This window comes from Stegastes partitus, unplaced genomic scaffold (genome assembly GCF_000690725.1).
Source record: "Stegastes partitus isolate 25-593 unplaced genomic scaffold, Stegastes_partitus-1.0.2 Scaffold165, whole genome shotgun sequence".
In the NCBI taxonomy this organism is placed as follows: domain Eukaryota; kingdom Metazoa; phylum Chordata; class Actinopteri; family Pomacentridae; genus Stegastes; species Stegastes partitus.
The window spans coordinates 497003-514188 of record NW_007577896.1 but is presented as its reverse complement, the minus strand read 5'-3'; the positions used below and the strand labels follow the sequence as shown (position 1 = coordinate 514188).

The window sequence follows — 17186 nt, the reverse complement described above, 5'->3', positions numbered from 1 at the left end:
CTGCATGTTTTAGCAAATCCTCTTGGAAAATGCGCATTATGCATGTTATCTTAACGTCAGGTGAGAAATCTTCTGAAAAACACGTAAAATAATAATGTTCTGTCGTTTATTTCACTGCCTCCTGTACTGGTGCAACGTACAGAACAGAAACAGCTTGAAATTTGGGGTTTGATTCAGGATGATTTCCTCTCTTGGACCTTGTTGTTCCGTCCAATCAGAGCACAGAACATGGAATAATCCGTTCCATAGCTTCAGAATATGTTCTAATAAGTCATTTAATTAAGTATGGAGTCAAAACCGAATACTAAAAACTTTTTACCAATGCGATGTTGCGTTACTGTTGAAGATGCACCATTATTTTATCATTAGATGAGAGATCTGTGCCCCTTATTTTAACAGAAAGTGTATTTTCACCTGTACTTTTGCAACGTTACAACAGAAAAAGTTCATTCAGAACGATTTCCTCTCCTGGAATCTGCCTCGGACCGTGTCGTTCTGTCCAGTCGGAGCCCACAACATGGAACAATCCGCTCCACAGCCTAAGAACAGTCTCCAGGACACGGAAATACATGAAACGCAGCAGCCTCCGACAAAGCCGGTGAATATTTTGCCTCATTGAATACGACCCAGATAGGAATACAAACACAAGCCATCCTCTTCTCCCTGCACACAGTCGCTGCGGCGCTCGTCTCAGCCGCCCGTTATGTAAATAAAGGAGGCGCAGAGAGACGTAATGTGTGAAAAAAAAAAAGCATACAAATCATCCAGAATTCATGTGTAACAGAAAAGAGATGGCATGGCGAGAAAACGAAGGGAGGCATAAAGAAGGAGAGAGAAGTTCAAAGTTTGGGAACAAAGAAAAAAATAAAAGCTTCTTCGTTTTTTTTGTTTTTTTTTTCATCCATTAAATGAGTCATTACCGACCCAATGTGGGACTGTGTGAAACCCCCAAGGCTCCCGGTGCGTCTTTTTCCTCAGCGAGATCAACACCATTACACAACAACAACAACAACAACAACAGCAACAGCTACAACAACAACAATAACAACTGTGCTATAGTGAGACGGCGCCCAATATATAGATGATGCACATCATTAACACCACAGCCAGCCACACATTAGCACAAACTGTTAAGTCTGTTATGTTACTCAGTTTATTGGCCCCATCAGGAAACCAGGTGGTGTCGCAGGGTGCAGCAGGGAGACCCTCCCCCCTCCCACCTCCTCCACCTCCTCCGAGTCACTGTAACCCCCCGACGAAGTCATCTCTTGTTTCCAGGGCGACGAGTTTTTTGGCCTCTTTCAAGTTTTGAAGGCGAAGAGTCAGAAGAAGCGTCTGCAGCAAACATCCACGGGAGCCTTTCAACGCAGCTTTTAATGCAACGACGAGGACGTTTTTCTCGTGTTTTGAAGCAGAAAGGCAAGTTCTGAACGGCGGTGGTGTTGTTTTGTTGTTTTTGTGTGGTTTTTTTTTTTGAAATCGTGATTACGGTGCTTTCAGATTACATTTTCTCTGGTAAGGTAGAAAATACAAACAATTTGAGTCACTCAGCACATAATCACAGAGCAAAGCCGAAGAAACGAGAACGTAGCAAGAAGCAGCGTTTGAGTTTTTGTTTGCTCTTGGCAGTATTTTTTCTTTTTTTTTCTTTTTTTTTTTCCTTATATTTGACTGACACTGAATCAAATCTGTCTCCGTGATACAGTTAAATACAGACACATTCAGCCACGCTGCACCGTTGCCACCACGGATTTTTTTCCTTCACAACTTCTTTCCGGCTTTCTTTTAATCCTCCTCTTATGGAATTATACAGTCGCTGTCGAGCGGAGAGGATATAACTGATGGCAACTCTTTAATCAGGTTGAATGTTAAGCAGGTAGGTGTTTAGCCGATGGAGGTGATGTCGATTTATCTGCTTCCCCTACTTTCAGCCTTTTCCTTTCTTCCCCTCAGACATAAATGGCAGTCCGGGAAATCACCGAGCCGTCCCTCTGCGACTCCATGTCGTCGTCCAGGTACACGTCCATTTCTTCTTCGCCGCCGTGGCCTCTGTGGACGTGATAGGCCGGAGGCAGCATGTTCCCGCCTCCCCCTCCGAATCTGTCGTACCGCTCCTCTTCCTCCTCCATGCTGTCGTCCAGCTCGAACTTCCTCCGCTCGGCGTCCAACTCGCCGCTCAGCAGGATGTCGTGAGCGGTCGGGGGGTTGCCGGTGGAGGCGTGGTGGAGGTGGTGATGGTGGTAGTCGTTGGCCTTTTCCGTGAGCGTCCCGGTGGCGTCGCAGCCCTCCCGGTACGTGTAGATGGGCCCGTTGTTGTTGGCGCCGGTGCCGTTCTTGCTGCTGCCGTTGTTCCCGGAGCTGCCGAAGAGCAGGCGGGCTTTGTTGCCGTAGTCGCCGCCGTTGCTGCCGCCGCTGCCCGTCGCTATGGAGTCCCCGCTGCTGGGGTAGCCGCGCCTCTGCTGCCGGCGGCTGCGGGTCAGGAGGACGGCGACAAGCGCCACCACCAGCAGCAGGGCCAGGAGGGAGCCGATGACGGCGCCCGCCACCACGCCGGCGCTGGACGGGTCCTCCAAGGCTTCTGCAGAGGGGATGGAGGGGTTGGAAGGAGGGATGGAGACATGGGTGGAGGAAGAGAAAAAGGAATTGGTGGCTGTTTTGGAGGAGGTATTCACAGTTCTTCTGGCATTGTGAGTGTGCTGTAGTGATAGCAGTTCTTCTACGTGTGCTACAATCCTCTTACAAGTGTGTAGTAATGTTCTTCTCAGTGTAATCCCTCGGTGAGGGTGCAGTCAGTCATTGCTGGGATCAGGCTGAATGGGACTCATTCACTTTCTCCCAGCGGCTCGATGCGCTGCTGTCTGCAGACATTTTGCTCTACATACATGTCTGTCCAGCTGTTTCACTTTCTGCCGCCCTTCCCCCCGTTTTTTTTTTTATTTTTTCGCCAGCTGGGGAAAAGCCTTTACTACTGTACCGGTCCTTTGTTCTATACTTGATGTTGGTGTGAGCCAAGTTTGCCTCTCCACTCTTGTTTCAGTCGAAACAAAAATGAGAGATGGGTTTACAGCATCAGCAAAAAGTGGGTTTGTGTTGTTGTCTTTGCCGTTCAGGTTTAGAGGTTTCGGCCCGGCAGGCAGACAGACAGACAGACAGACAGACAACAGGACACACAGGCAAGAGGGGTTACTTGAAGAGGGTGAAACGAGCACACAGTCGTGCCTGGAAAAAAAAATGCCACAATGCTCCCCCCCAGTCCCTTCCATTTTTAACCTCTGATTTATCCTCAGCATCCCCCATCATCTGCTTCCCTTCATCGGTCCGCTGGTCAGACCACAAGGCAGAGAGATCGCCTGTTGTCAACCTCGGACCAAGTCCAGGACTCAGTGATCAGCATCACACAAAGGTAAAAAAAAAAAAAGGTTGACACTGCAGAGCGAGACTCACGCCAGGACGCTTTTAAGAGGATTCTCTGCAGGAGTATAAGAGAGAAAAAAGGGGTCTGGCTCAGATAGTGTGGGATTGGTACAAGAGGACTCACGCTGGGCTAAAGAGAGGAGAAAAGAAAGTCTCAAACCAGGCGAGGAGAAGCGTCGAAGCCTATAGCGAAGCCGCGCACACGGCCGGCTAATGTTTCTGTCTGTGAATTACATGCTGATTTTTTACTTTGGGGTGCAGCGAGGGCAGTAGGACGCAGAACAGCAGGGAAATCTGAACCCCTTCCGGTTTTATGCAAATAGCAGCTCGGGTCTGCCAGCGGTCCTGGCAAACACAGCGGCGGACGCCAATCAAACAATCCGAGGTTGGCTGCAACGAGCGTCGAGCGGGGTTACGTGCCAGGGCAGCACAAGTGAGGGAAGGACCGGCTTCTTTTTTTTCCTCTCTTTCCCGCGGTGAAATCGCGTTGGGTATCGAGCTAAGCTAACACAACCAGTGGGGGGATTGTCACTGTGAGCGAGAGCCTGTGATTCATACAAATTGCTCATTCTGAGGGTGTGGGGGAGAAAAAATACAAGAGAGAGAGAGAGAGAGAGAGGGGGGATGAAAGAGGAGAGAAAAGGAAGAGGAGGAGGTGGGAGTTAAGAAGAGAAGGTCTGGTTTCAAACACCCTCACTGGGGGATGCAGGCGGGTTATGCCAGGGTGAGACAGACGGCGAATGAGGCGGGGCTCCTGGGACAGGATATGATGTCTAAATTAGGGGACAGTGTCTGCTAATATCCAATTGAAGTGACAGAAGGCATTAAGGATGATGAATCCAACTTTCCCTGTCCTAGTTTCCGTCTCTCTTTTGCGAACTTACAGATTGGCATGGAAACACAACGCGCGAGCCAAAGTGTTATTTATATTTATTGTGCCATTTATATTTTAAGCATTAGTGGCATTTATCAAGTGCCCGAGTGAGAGACAGCTGAATAATGGCCTTTTGTGGAAGGTCTTTGGTGGCTGTCGTCCTTCTGTTAATCAAGTGCTTAAAAATCTATTATTCTGCGCGGGCTATAAAGAACAATGCTCCTACAGAAGCCCATTAGAGCTGCCGCGTTCATTTTTCAGTGGATCTGAGGTCACACGCGGGAGCAGCATGATTTTCTTTCCAATTTGCCCTCAAAGTCCAGAGTTAAGGGATGATATTTGCACAGAAATGATCTTGGAAACTTTGCGGCGACTGGAAGGCAGCTGCCTCCCGCTCTTTGTGTTTGTGAATGGGTTCAGCTCGCAGCTAAAATTGGCTGCTGTCAATAAAAGTTGGCGACTGTGAACCCGGGCGGCTCATTTGATGAACCTATTGCACAAAAACATTTTATTTTAGCTTCCCTGCCCCCTCCTCGCTCCCTTAAACTAAAATCTGCACAGTAAAGTCCAAGGCGGATAAAATACAGATGCTCGTAGCTAATATCCAACTACGTCAGGCGACACAGCATTTATCACCATCGCTGTCAAACAACACAAGCAACAGAAAGTCTCGGGAAACAGCGACACAACAAGTTCCACTTTCATGCAACATCCACCATGAAGCTCTACGGGGTTTGGAACATTAAGGCGGGGAGTTCTTGAAGGACGCGACCGACCTTCAGTCCGAACTCTGGGGATCAAAAAGCAGCAACCAGGTGTCACCAGGATCGGTCACTAACATACAGGTACAGCATGAAAACTCACAATAAGAACTCAACTTGTTGTTTGTCGTGGAAGGAATAAATACACAAGTTTCAACACGACATCTCATTCTCTGCAAAAAAACAAAACAAACAAAAGAAGAAGTATATTTCCAAAAAGTGTTCATTCCAAATGCACTGTGATAAATTACTGGAAAAATGCAGCTGATTTCTCAATTTGCACATTTTGTACAGTTGTTTTATTTATTTTATTTTATTCACGTATTATATTTGTAATTTTTTAAAATAGTATTTTCTGCTGCTGTACCACAGTAATTTCCCAGTCTGGGATAAATAAAGTATTTTTCTATTCTATTCTATTCTATTCTTTTTCCAAAACATGGTTAAAAATGATCAAACCAAACTCACAGAGAATTAATTAAACAAAGAATATTCACAAAGTACTGCGGCTAAGAATATTATTTTAAAAACGTTACACTGATTTGGACAGATATTTTATTTATTTCTAATGTACATTTTTTAATTGGTTCCTAAAATATATTTAAAAGACATAAATGTCCCCAATCCATAAAAATTTTACTTGCCTTATACTTTATCTTGGATTGTTTCTTTTCTTCTTTTTTTGGTGGTATGTGCATTTAAAAAAAATAAAATAAAATAAAATAAAAAGAGTTCTTAATTCTGCATCGTAAAGATCAAAGACAATTATTTGTGATATGTGTTTGCAAAATACAGTTTAAATGTTTTAATTTACAGGCAGTTCGTGTTAATTATGGTGACAACACCATATAAATTCAGCATATTATTGAAAAGTCTAGTTACAGTATTAAATAGTAAAGTACTGCAAGTTATTATAAAGTAATTGTCTTAATAGTACCGTCATAAAAACGGTAAAATACTACGATTGTAAATGTCACATTTTATTGTAACATGCAGAGTAGCTTTTACAGTAATAAACTGCTTCAGTAAGTCATGGTGGGAACTCTGTTAAATGACAATATTTTACCAGGATTTTACTGTAAGTTCACATAAAAATGAGCCCAAACATGCAGCCGTCTCCTGATTGGCCAGCTCCTAACTTCACTTCCTGTCGCCGTTATCCATCACAGACACAACCTGGTTCCAGTCTCCAGGTAGCTCAAAGGGCTCACACGAGTTCATCCCGATACCTTCGGATGCTAAACGAAAAACACTAAAAGCGCATTCATGCTCGGCGCTCCTCCGTCAGAAGTTTCTGCAGGCGACGTCGCTTATTACAGCCCGAAACGCTAATGGATTCTAGATCGGCTCTGACAAAACTGTGCCAGATGCATAATCAACATCAGTGTCACATTCTGCCTTATGAGACGTGTTGGTAAACACTGTTCTGTGAGCAGAATCCCCCCCCGCCCGAAAAAAATAAAAAGTAAAAAAAAAAAAGAAGTACCGTTAGCGAGAAAATAGGCCATGCTTGTCATCCTTATTTCTCATCAACAGAGGCAGCCTGCCTGCATTAAGAAGCACGGTGATAAATGTCATAGAGAGAGGCAGGGGGGCTTATATCAGTCTCTGTATTAGTGTCATGTACATGGAGGAGATTAAGGGAAGGAGAGAGAAAAGGGAGAGAGAGAGAGAGAGAGAGAGAGAGAGAGGGGGACCCATGAAAACTATCCATTCCTACTCAGTGCGGTGGGGATAATCTAAATGAGAAGATTTGGGATGTGGGGAGGCAAGGTGGAAAGCAAAGGAAAACAGAGCGAGAGAGAGGGACACAGTTTAAGTAGTGAAACCTGAATAATCTTCTGTGGATCTCCTTCACTTTCTCCTTGTTTTTGTTCTCAGAATCCAATCCAAAAAAAAAAAAAAAAACACCCCCACACACACAGAAAGCTGCACTCATGCAACCAGCCAGAGGTTGAACCTGCGTGAAGGCGCCGCCGTGCCACTGATTCTCATTAAAAGCAGCTTGTGGTCAAGGACGTGCGAGAATGTGCCCCCAAAACACCGCAAACACAAAAGGAACAATCGCTCTCCTTGACAAAGACCACCGACTCAGACTGAAGCTGGTGTTCAATTAAATATTCCTTTATTGTTCTTCCTGCACTGGACTCCGGTAAACGAGCTCCTGAGATGGGACGCCTGTTTGTGTGGGTTTTTTTTTTCTTTTTAATGTGTTTTTCCACTTTAAACCGCTTCTAGATTCCCACTGCTGAACTCGTAAAGTGTCTGGAAAGTTGCCAGAGTCATTCAGTTATCGCTATGGATTCCACAAAAACATAAAAACTACTATTTAAACGCTAATTTGAGCAGCTTGGTGTTGTGTTTTTGAGGAAATTCGAACAAATCCTGCACAAGAACGAGGCCGGTTTTAACGGGTCGTGGTGAAGACAGACGGTCCGATAGATGGAGCGTCTTCAAGAAGAACGCTTCAGGGTCACAACATGCAGAAATGGTGAGAGCTGCACAAGTAAAACAACCTTCAACCTGAAATGTCGGCTACAAAAAACCAGACCTGCTCCTGCAGCAACGATAATGGAAATGAGCTCCGAAACAGTGGACGCAGCCCAAGAAGTTACGCTGAAGTAGAAAACAGATCATGGAAAAAAAATCACTGCTGATAATAAAAAAATATAAAGCTACTTGTTTAAATCGCCTTCAGCTTTTCAAGACTTCTCACCTGCTGATCTTCCACATTAATGAACGACAGCATCATGAAAAGGGAAGAAAAGAGGCTCACTAAACTCCATCACCATCAGCTATAAAACTGTTTAATTTCATTTTTCGAACATTTTACTCCCCCTCTGATTTTTCCTGTTTTGTTGACAGAACAAATACCAGTAAAATTGCAGAATAAAAGTATTGATTTGTCTGATAACCACAGGCCAAAAGCTGTAAATTATGCCCAATTTAAAAAACTTTATTTTTATATTTGCTTTTCTACCATCTTTAACCTTGAATTTATCTTTTATTATTATTATTATTATTATTATTTTACTGTATTTGAAAAGGCAAGCAAAATATATATATATATTTTACAGACATTTATTCTGTTTATTAAGGATTGAAAAATGGTGAAGAGTTATTTTACAGAGTTTGGTAAATAACAAAAAAATATCCAATAAAATCACAGAAAATTTGTATTAATTTACATATTGACTGCAAAAAAAAGAAAGAAAAACTATCCAAAATAAATAAATAAAATCACATAAATGCATATTTTAATATTCTGTTCTTAATGTGTTATTTCACATTTTCTTACAGTATAACAAGATCTTCACCTTTTACCTACAGTTTTCTTTTCCCGCTCTTTCAGTGAATCCGTTTTACTGACTCTATACGCTTTGTGTCGACCTTTTACATCTTCTATGTTTTGGCGTTTGATCACTTTAATGAAATGAAGTTTTATTCTGTTGTTTATTAAATATTTCACATTTTCACTTTCCGGTACTTTTTCCCTGTGAACTGCTCTGAATAACCTTTGTATCCGATAACCTGCTGCAGAAATAAACTCACCTGCGTTTCTATTCTTGAGTGCAAACATCTCACCAACTCCTTAGTTTCTACACAGATGAATGCACAGTAGCTGCCGTTTTTTTGCTCATCTTTAAACCCACTCGACCTCGGGTTTATTTCTGCCTCCAGAGGAACCGGTAAACATGAGGTTCAGTTAGTTTACACGCGGCGCGAAACTACGCCGTCTAAACATCAGAATGAAGTCGTGATGCACTCGTGTACCAGCGGTCTGGGAGGCTCGTAATGACGGCAGCTGCGAGCGGAGGTGGAGGAGGTGAGGCAGAGGCCAAATGTTATCACGGCGGGTTAATGGGAGCCGGAGGCGGCGCAGACTGGAAATCACTGATGTACGCTGGAAGAGGAGCTCCGCTGACGCAGCACGGCGAACGTCTCGCCGCTGACGTTACCAAGGTGCCTTCTTAATGAACCGCTTCTCGGATTTGACTTGAAATGATTAAACTGTTTTTTTTTCTCCCCGTCTGATCAGACAAGTGGAAACTAAACGTGATGGAAAAGACACACGAGGTTGGAATAAAGGACTTTCTTCGTGTATAATAGCATCCAGGGCGGCGAGCTATTTATGCAGCACCTGAATGAATCCGATTAGCATTTATTCATGACTGACAAAGCAAACCCACTGCGCCGGTTTTCAGCCGTCCTCTAAATCTGAGTCTGGAAAAGTGTTTTTAGATCATTAAAGATGTTTAAGCGCCATCAACGCAAACCTGACTCAGTAGGTGAGTGAATTAAAGCCCTCTCTAGGACCGTGGAAGGAGAAAATCACCACCATTTATACATTTATTTTCTGTGCAATTTGGAGACATTAAAAGTAATCAGGCGCTGATTTGTTCTCTTCCTCACTTTGAATACTTTCATTAACTGTTCCTTCAATACATATAAAAATGTACAGCACGAACACAACAACCTGGTATTTCTAATGTTCCTTTAACATATCGACATAATCATGTTTGTTTATTTCTACATTTAGTTGTGCAGAATTTCTGTTTTGTATTTTGACTTCTTGATCATTTTTCTTTAACAGAAAAACTTGTAGAACCGCCTTCCTCGGCCTTCTATTAAACCAAACGGTGCAATTACCTTCCCAAGGGGCAGTTTTTAACAATCAAATAAAAAAAAAAAACAGTCTTTTTTCCAATTCATTCTTCCTACACGGTGCCTACTGACCACCTCGAACACCAACAGCTTCGCCGGAGATTCTGATATTATGCTACTAATGGGTGATGTTGCCTTGAGTTTCAACCAGAAATTACAGTTTTACTTTTTGTTTTTCTGTACAAACTTGTTTTCTTCACTCTCATCCACTGAAGCAGTTTCATTAGATTTTCACACACAGAACCACCAAAGGTTCGTTACTTTCTGATATGCACAACACTCGTTGAACAGACTTAAATGAGTGAATCTGCCCTTTAAATGGCCACTTAGTGCTTGTCTGAAAGCAGTTGAACTTTAAAGACACTCGGCGTCACATTGGGTTGGTCGCATTGCTGCAGCTTTAATCACAGTGATGTCAGAGTAAAATGATATTCCCTGGAGTAGACGTCTATAGCACGGCAGCAGGCTGGGAAATTACATCACTGGAGGTCCACCACGAAAATGACATTTTCCAGTGGTGTTAAGTTCTAAATAAAAACTTTTACAATCGAGAGTTTGAGAGTGTCGGATTCGTCCGTAGTCTGACTCACCGGATGTAGACTTCAGGTGTACGTCAGCTATTGGTTGCCCCGTCTGCTAACATTTTACAGCTTTTAAAATCCTCTTCTCGATAGAAAACAGCCTCAACAAGCAAACCGACCACATTCAGGGAGATGAGAGCCGGCATCTCCCCAAAGAACTCTTCCTGGGGAGAGTTCGTGGGACTGAATTGTAAACAGGTGAGAGGTGATGCCTCAGACCTCCACCTCTGCTAAATGATGGTCTTTCCAGTTTGACATAGACGGCTGCTTTCAGTGCTTTAATTGTCCATTTCAATCACCGTTTTCGTCTCCCTGTGAAAAGTCAGTCATTGGTTGCCCCGTCTGCTTTCAAAACCATCTTCCTGATAGAAAACAGCCTCAACGTGCGACCGACCACATTCACAGCTTCTAGTGAGGTCGAGGATTTGGGTCGTGCAGCAAGGCAGCCATGCTAGGGTTTTTTTGTGTGTGTTTTAATTATGTCTGTGAAGATTCTCAGTCATCCAGGTCACGGTTCTTCTCATAGTTTAATCGTAGCAACCGGACTGCTTGAGTTTCTGAAGACGTTCCACCTCTTATCCAAGAGGCTTCATCAGTTCGGACTGACTAGTTGGGAGTTCCAGATACTTTTATCCTTAAGGAGCCATTAACACCTGAGTTTCAGTTTCAATTGGGGGTTTGTTGCTCCTCCCCCTCGTTAACGTGAGTCGTTAGTGGTCCCCCTGCCACAGTGGGGTTGGTTAGGGTCTTTTGTGGCTCTGTGTGAGTGTGGCTTCATCTTCCTGGGGAGAGATCTTAGGACTGAACTGTAGACAGGTGAGAGGTGATGCTTCAGACCTCCACCTCTGTTGAGGGATGGTCTTTCCAGTTTGACATAGATGACTTCTTTCAGTGTTTTAATTACCCATTTTAATCTCTGTTTCTGCCTCCCTGTGTGCAAATAATTCCCAGTCATCATTTCAAGGGAACACCGAAGTTGCATGCTTTGTTTAGCTCTGCACAAGACGATTCAAACTGGTTTGAAGACATACAAACGAGCCAGAGCTGACGTATAATGAAGATCAACCAGACCATTATGTTCTACGGAGCGTGTTGGCTAAGTGAGACTGCAAGTAGAAGTCTTTTCATCTCCGATATGACCTTCACGATGCTTTCACTTCCTTATTATTTCTGACTTTTTTCCCCCTATTTTTATGTTGTTTTTCAATGAATGTTCTTTGACAATGTCCTCACTTCAAGGAACAGTCACTTTGCGTCTCACTGCACATACTGTACTGTATGACACATAAAACTATTGAAGCTTGAATCAATAAGCTTCAAGCAGCAACGTTTCATAAGATGTGGATGGAGCAGTGAGGCAGGCCTGCTTGTTTCGATCAGCAACAGCTCTCACCTCCCTGCATGCCGGATGAAGGGGCACCGTTGCTGCATCCTGGGCTTGACCCCACTTGATATCATCGTGATTTGTAAAGAAATACAAACAAGTCAGAGCATTTTTGCACTTTTAACAGAATGATGAGGTGCAGTCAGCGCCGCGGAGACAGGTCTCCATTCTCATGCTACACCACACTTCTACTACATGCCACTCTAAAAAGTAAAGAAAGCAGCAGTTTTCAACAATCTTTCTGAGTCAGAAAAACTTCATGTTCAACTAACAAACCGCACTGAGTTGGCTGAAAGACAAAGGAGGGCACTTGACTAAAGTTTCCTTTTAGTTACCTCGACTTGACCGTAGTTTTAAATACACTAATGCAGAAATCTGTGTTCGAATTACACACAATATTAAGTTGACGCAATTACCACCATTACTGTGTCAAGTCAGCCCATTAAAATAATGTTTGCAACTTAAAAGGTTTATCTAAATCAGCAAATTAGACTTTTTTGTTATTTTGCAACCATGCATTTAATGAAGTGGTGGGAATAGGTCCCTGGAGCTGCTCTGCTCTCCAGCCCCGTACCTGCTTCCTAGATATAAAAGTGCTATAAAATCTTCCCAGAATTTTAAACTCCTCCTTTAACTATGATCCCATTAGCATTGAGCATGAATTGTGTCGGGGATAAATTAGTTTTTTTTTCTTTCTAGCTTGGCTGCATGGAGAACAATTTGTGCTCAGGAGTTAACAGTGCGTTCATGAACTAATAACTGCTACTGCCAAGTTAATAATTGCGGCGCAATAATTAACAGCACATAACATTAAAGCACTTTAACTTGTATTTAAGGGTTGTCACAGATAACTAAATATTCCCGAATGTTGAAGAGTGGCAATAAAAACTCGCCCGAACTTACAGCAACTTTAATGTAAACGGGGACTTTATATCCGTTTGAGAGCATAACTTGTTTTCACAAACAAGACAAAATGTACTTAACACCGACCGCGCTCCGCCTATTGTTTTACAGTTGAGGACGATTCCTCACTGTCTCTATGGGAAATGCATCCCATTATGGAGGTAACGGTGCCGTGTTTAATGGGCCTCGCAGCTAGTTTTTATGTCACAGTTTGTGCACTAATTATTGCGCTATAATGAAAAACACTCAGTATGCAGGTTTCCTTCCATCCTCTAACCTCTGCAGACACACAAACGCACCATCAGTCACACACACACACACACACACACAAGCTGGAGGAAAACCTCACACACACAACGTATAAATTATTAATTCACTCACACAGCCTCAAAAGCAGCTATTAGCCACTAGAAGCTAAAAGCCTTCAGCGCGTATCTGTGTCACATCTCTAACCCGGCCACAGTGGTTGTAAATCACACACACCCTCGGCTTAATTACCCTCCGTGACACCGACACACACACTAAAAGCCACGCTGTCTATTCAATTACCCCCCTGATTATCCTCAATCATCACACACACTTTATTTGCCCCACAATCAAAATCTTAACCCCGCCACCCCCCCCACACCCCTCCAAATCCAACAACCAGTGTTTCCATGACAATCACTTCCACCTCGACGCCGTGGCGACAGCGGAGGGAGGAAATTTCCTGCCTAAATCATCTTCAATTCTGCCTCTTCATCATGGATTCTAGTCGGTGCTTTTCATCTCCGGTGTTCTCCCCCTCGCTTTTCATCAGCGGGGGAAATAATCAGACAGTGGTCCAAGAAAGAAAGAAAAAAAAAAAGAGACAGAGAAAGAAACTAAACTGTAAACCACTCAAAAGAAGACAGAGGGGAGCGAGAGAGAGAGGCAAAAAGTCAAAATGACTTTTTTAAGCATCTTGTTTTTGACATTTTTCTTGGCCCATTGAGCCTCGCTCTCCTCCGAGACTCTCGGCATTTTAAACGGATGCTTTCTGACACCGAGCAAGCAGATGGGATGAAAACTAAAAAGCACAAACAGACGGGAAGGAGAAAGGAGGCGAGGGAGAGGAGGGAGGCGGCGGGTGGAGGAGCGGATGGACGGATGATGGATAGACGGACGGAAACGAGTGAAATTAAATGGGTGGCTTCATCCCTTCCGAGCTCATTACCCCCTTTTCACCTTGAAAATTCATCTGTGTTGCCCCCCCCCCTTTTTTTTTTCCCTGCAAAAAAAAAACACAACAAAAAAATAAACTTGCAGGAGGCCTGAGCCGGAGCTGCATCCACAAGCACACAATCTATTCTTATGTACACACACAAATTAAGCCTAATTAAGTTTTTCCCGCTCGGCGGCCCCCTGCAGGGGTTGTGAACTTCAGGAGGTTTCCCCAAGTGCCTTCCTCTTGGAGCTCCGAGCTTATTTAGCATCCAGCTGCTGCACACACACACACACACACACACTCAATAAATGACTCACTTATGCATAAAAGCGCACACAAATTTCCCCCACTCCTGGCTCCATTCACCTTAATAACCACCCTCAGCCTGAAGTGTAAATGAACAGGAATTACCCCGACAAAAACACACGAGAGAGCAGGAACATACAAAAGCGCACGTTTGACGAGCTTCTGGCAGCGTTTACTGTACGTATATCTGCACACAACCAGATTGCTGGTCGCCATTTAACTCTCCTGTTACTTTTTTTTTTTTTAAATTCCAACTAACAGTACCACACACACACACACATACATCCCAGTCCGACACAACACCACAGGAATGTAAGGCCTCGGAGGAGAATAAACTCCAGCCAGCAGTTTTACTGAGCGCAGATTAACTGTGCGGTTGTAAAACGCAGTCATAAAAACACACTGCAAGGCAACAAAATGGAAGCAACAGGACTGGATATTGATTTTGAGTACATGTACATCCACTAACACCAGTCGGGCGAGTTGAGAGCATAATATTCAGCGCCTGCGGTGTACATCGCATTGTAGGAATCGAGACCATTAGGAGTTGCAGCCGGGCAGCCAAGAGGCCATGATCAAACAGAAAGGCTTCTAACCTGGCGTTCGACTACGACCGGGCCGAGCCGCCGTGCAGCCGGTCCCTCAGCCGTGAACTCTGATGTGAAGGTTATTGGAGCTTTTAACCCTCTGAACCCTGAGCAGCACTTTCTGGGTGTTTGTTGTTTTTGTCACATTTTCAGTCACCGTGGGCTCTTTTTGTTTTTTACTGCAACATAAAATCCTGCACCTCCATGGAAACAGTACAGCCATGGCTAGAAGGAAAGAGGACTCAAATGCGGCTTTCGTGAAGTACGACACGTTTATAATGGTGCAAGTCAGAAAAAAACAAGATGGAAGTTGAATTGATGGCTTCTTCTACCAAACTGGAAAATACCTTGAACCAACATGTACACCATTTTTGCAAACAGATGTTACTATACTGGGAAAAAAACTACTTAAAATAAAATATCCTGTCTACTCTATGTAAACACAACCTGCAGTTCAGCCTAATTCGGCCAAAAAGTTCCTGAATTTTAGTCATGTGACTGTTGGTCTCAGATGAGTCAGTCTCGGCTTCGTAGTTGTGTCATAAAGAGCAATATTTTCTAATTTTAACACAATCGGTTTGGAGCAAATGGTTTATTTTTAGTGAATTTTTAAATGACACATGCGGAATAAAATGACTTCAATGTTATTTTTCTCAACTGCACGTCACAGATGAGGGGTTCAAGGACTGTAGGAAAGTTGGAAATCCAACAATTTCTCTCATTTTTACAGTTTCTGGCTCAAATAAATGGTGCAATTTGGGCACTGTTGTAAAGCCAACATGATTTTCTTTTTTCAAAAAGATAAAAAATCCAGAGAAATTTACATAGACATATGTGTTCTCTAACCAACAGGTTCTTTGAGTTTTTCTACGATCCTTTATAAGTGTACACGCCTACATACAGTAAAAACAGCCTTTTCAAATGTTTTTTTTACGTTCTTGCTTCACTTCTAGCTCAATGCAGTTGCTTATGTTGAAAAGATATTCAAGCATGTGAGCCTTTAAAGAGCCCATATTATACTTTTGGGACTTTTCTTTAGTATGTTATAATCTTTTTGTGCAAGTCAAAGGTCTGCAAGCTAAACTGATTCATTCTCTGCTACAGGAAGACGGTATCTCACCTGCCTGAAACGCCTCATTTGAAAGTCAGACTTTCCTTCAGTTACATATCGACATCAGCGTGTAACATTCCTGCATACCGCCTGGCTGGCAGCGAGTTCTGCCTCCAAACAAACAAAGTCATTATTTCCATACTGGAGCTGCTTTTGTTAGAGCCACAGCCCTTTACTTATGGATCTGGACGGTACATAACTGATGTTTCAGAGCACACTGGGCTCTTCAGCAGGGAGGCGTGTACAGTCTGACAATAGCAACGTGTTCTTTGAGCAATAAAGTACTTCAACATATTCTAGCAGACCCCAAAAATACAATGAAAAACCTCTAAATGTACGTAGCATTGACTCTTCAAACAGGCGGGATCCATCAGGAAGTGTGGCCTTTGCGTTCATTCAGAAACAACAGCGCCATGGTGACACGCCGGCTCTAATGGAAACATCTCCTCAGCCGGCACATCTTTACGTTGCTCTGCCTCCTCCTGGGCGATTATACAGGGTTGCACGACATCCTGAAGCAGAAGATAATGAGGTGCGCCGTGGAAATGCGACGAGCGCTTTGACCTTAACGGGGTCGAGAGCCTGCGGGTGTCTTGTAACGGCGTCACGCTCGCTGTAACTGTCTCTGCAATTAGCCTTTAAATCTTATTACAGGTAAAAGATCGCACTGAACTAGTGTGTGTGTGTGTGTGTGTGTGTGAATTTTCTAAGTCTGATTTACAAAAAAAACCCAGATTGCTGCCTGCAAAACGAGCACTTACTACCCGCCGAGCCAGCAGGGTGGCCGGAGATTACAGAGACGATGCAAAAGATCGGCGGTTTGATTCTAGATTTCTGCCCGAGGATGCGATCACACCTCCGGTTTGTTTTCTTGACTACAAGCCATTTGTTCTATTTTTTTTTTTATTCGCTTCATTTCTTTTCTCACTGCCTGATTACTGGAGACCCACAGCTTGTAAACAGAAGTCACAACTGGCTTGTTTATCGGACAGTTCTGGGAAGCTCGCATGCTGCCAGGTTTACTGGAGAATTACTGGGGAGGAAAAAAAAAATTTCACTTCCTGCAACGTTGGAGTTCCTTGTCATAGTTTCCCTTCGTTGTGAGGACACAGCTGAGGATCAGTCCAGCCTGCAGTTTCCCATGGGTTCAATTTGTTCACACTCAGCTTTCCAGAGATGACAAACTGCTCGCGATCAGGTATCAACATGATTATATAAATATACTACATCCTTGATGTTTGGCGTCGAGTCTTGGAACAGACCGTGTTCTCCCAACAAACCGCACCACATGGCTGCTGGAAGAGGATGGAAAGTCTTATTTTGGGGGGGGTTTGGTTGCGGCTTTGATGGCGCTGTGTTCGCTAATGTAGCCAAAAGTGACTGGAAAGTAAAAGATAAAAGGCCGTAGTTTTAG

The 17186-nt window shown here is 43.6% G+C and overlaps 1 protein-coding gene across 1 annotated transcript in view; it reads right to left on the bottom strand.

The window, feature by feature from the left end:
• Positions 1–1648: 1648 nt before the first annotated feature.
• Positions 1649–17186, bottom strand: part of LOC103355718 (poliovirus receptor-related protein 2-like) — a 275529-nt gene continuing 259991 nt past the window's right edge. The window contains exon 6 of the mRNA XM_008279610.1: positions 1649–2787. Coding sequence (XP_008277832.1) covers positions 1950–2787 — 838 coding nt within the window. The 3' untranslated portion in view covers positions 1649–1949. The remainder of the gene's footprint in view (positions 2788–17186) is intronic.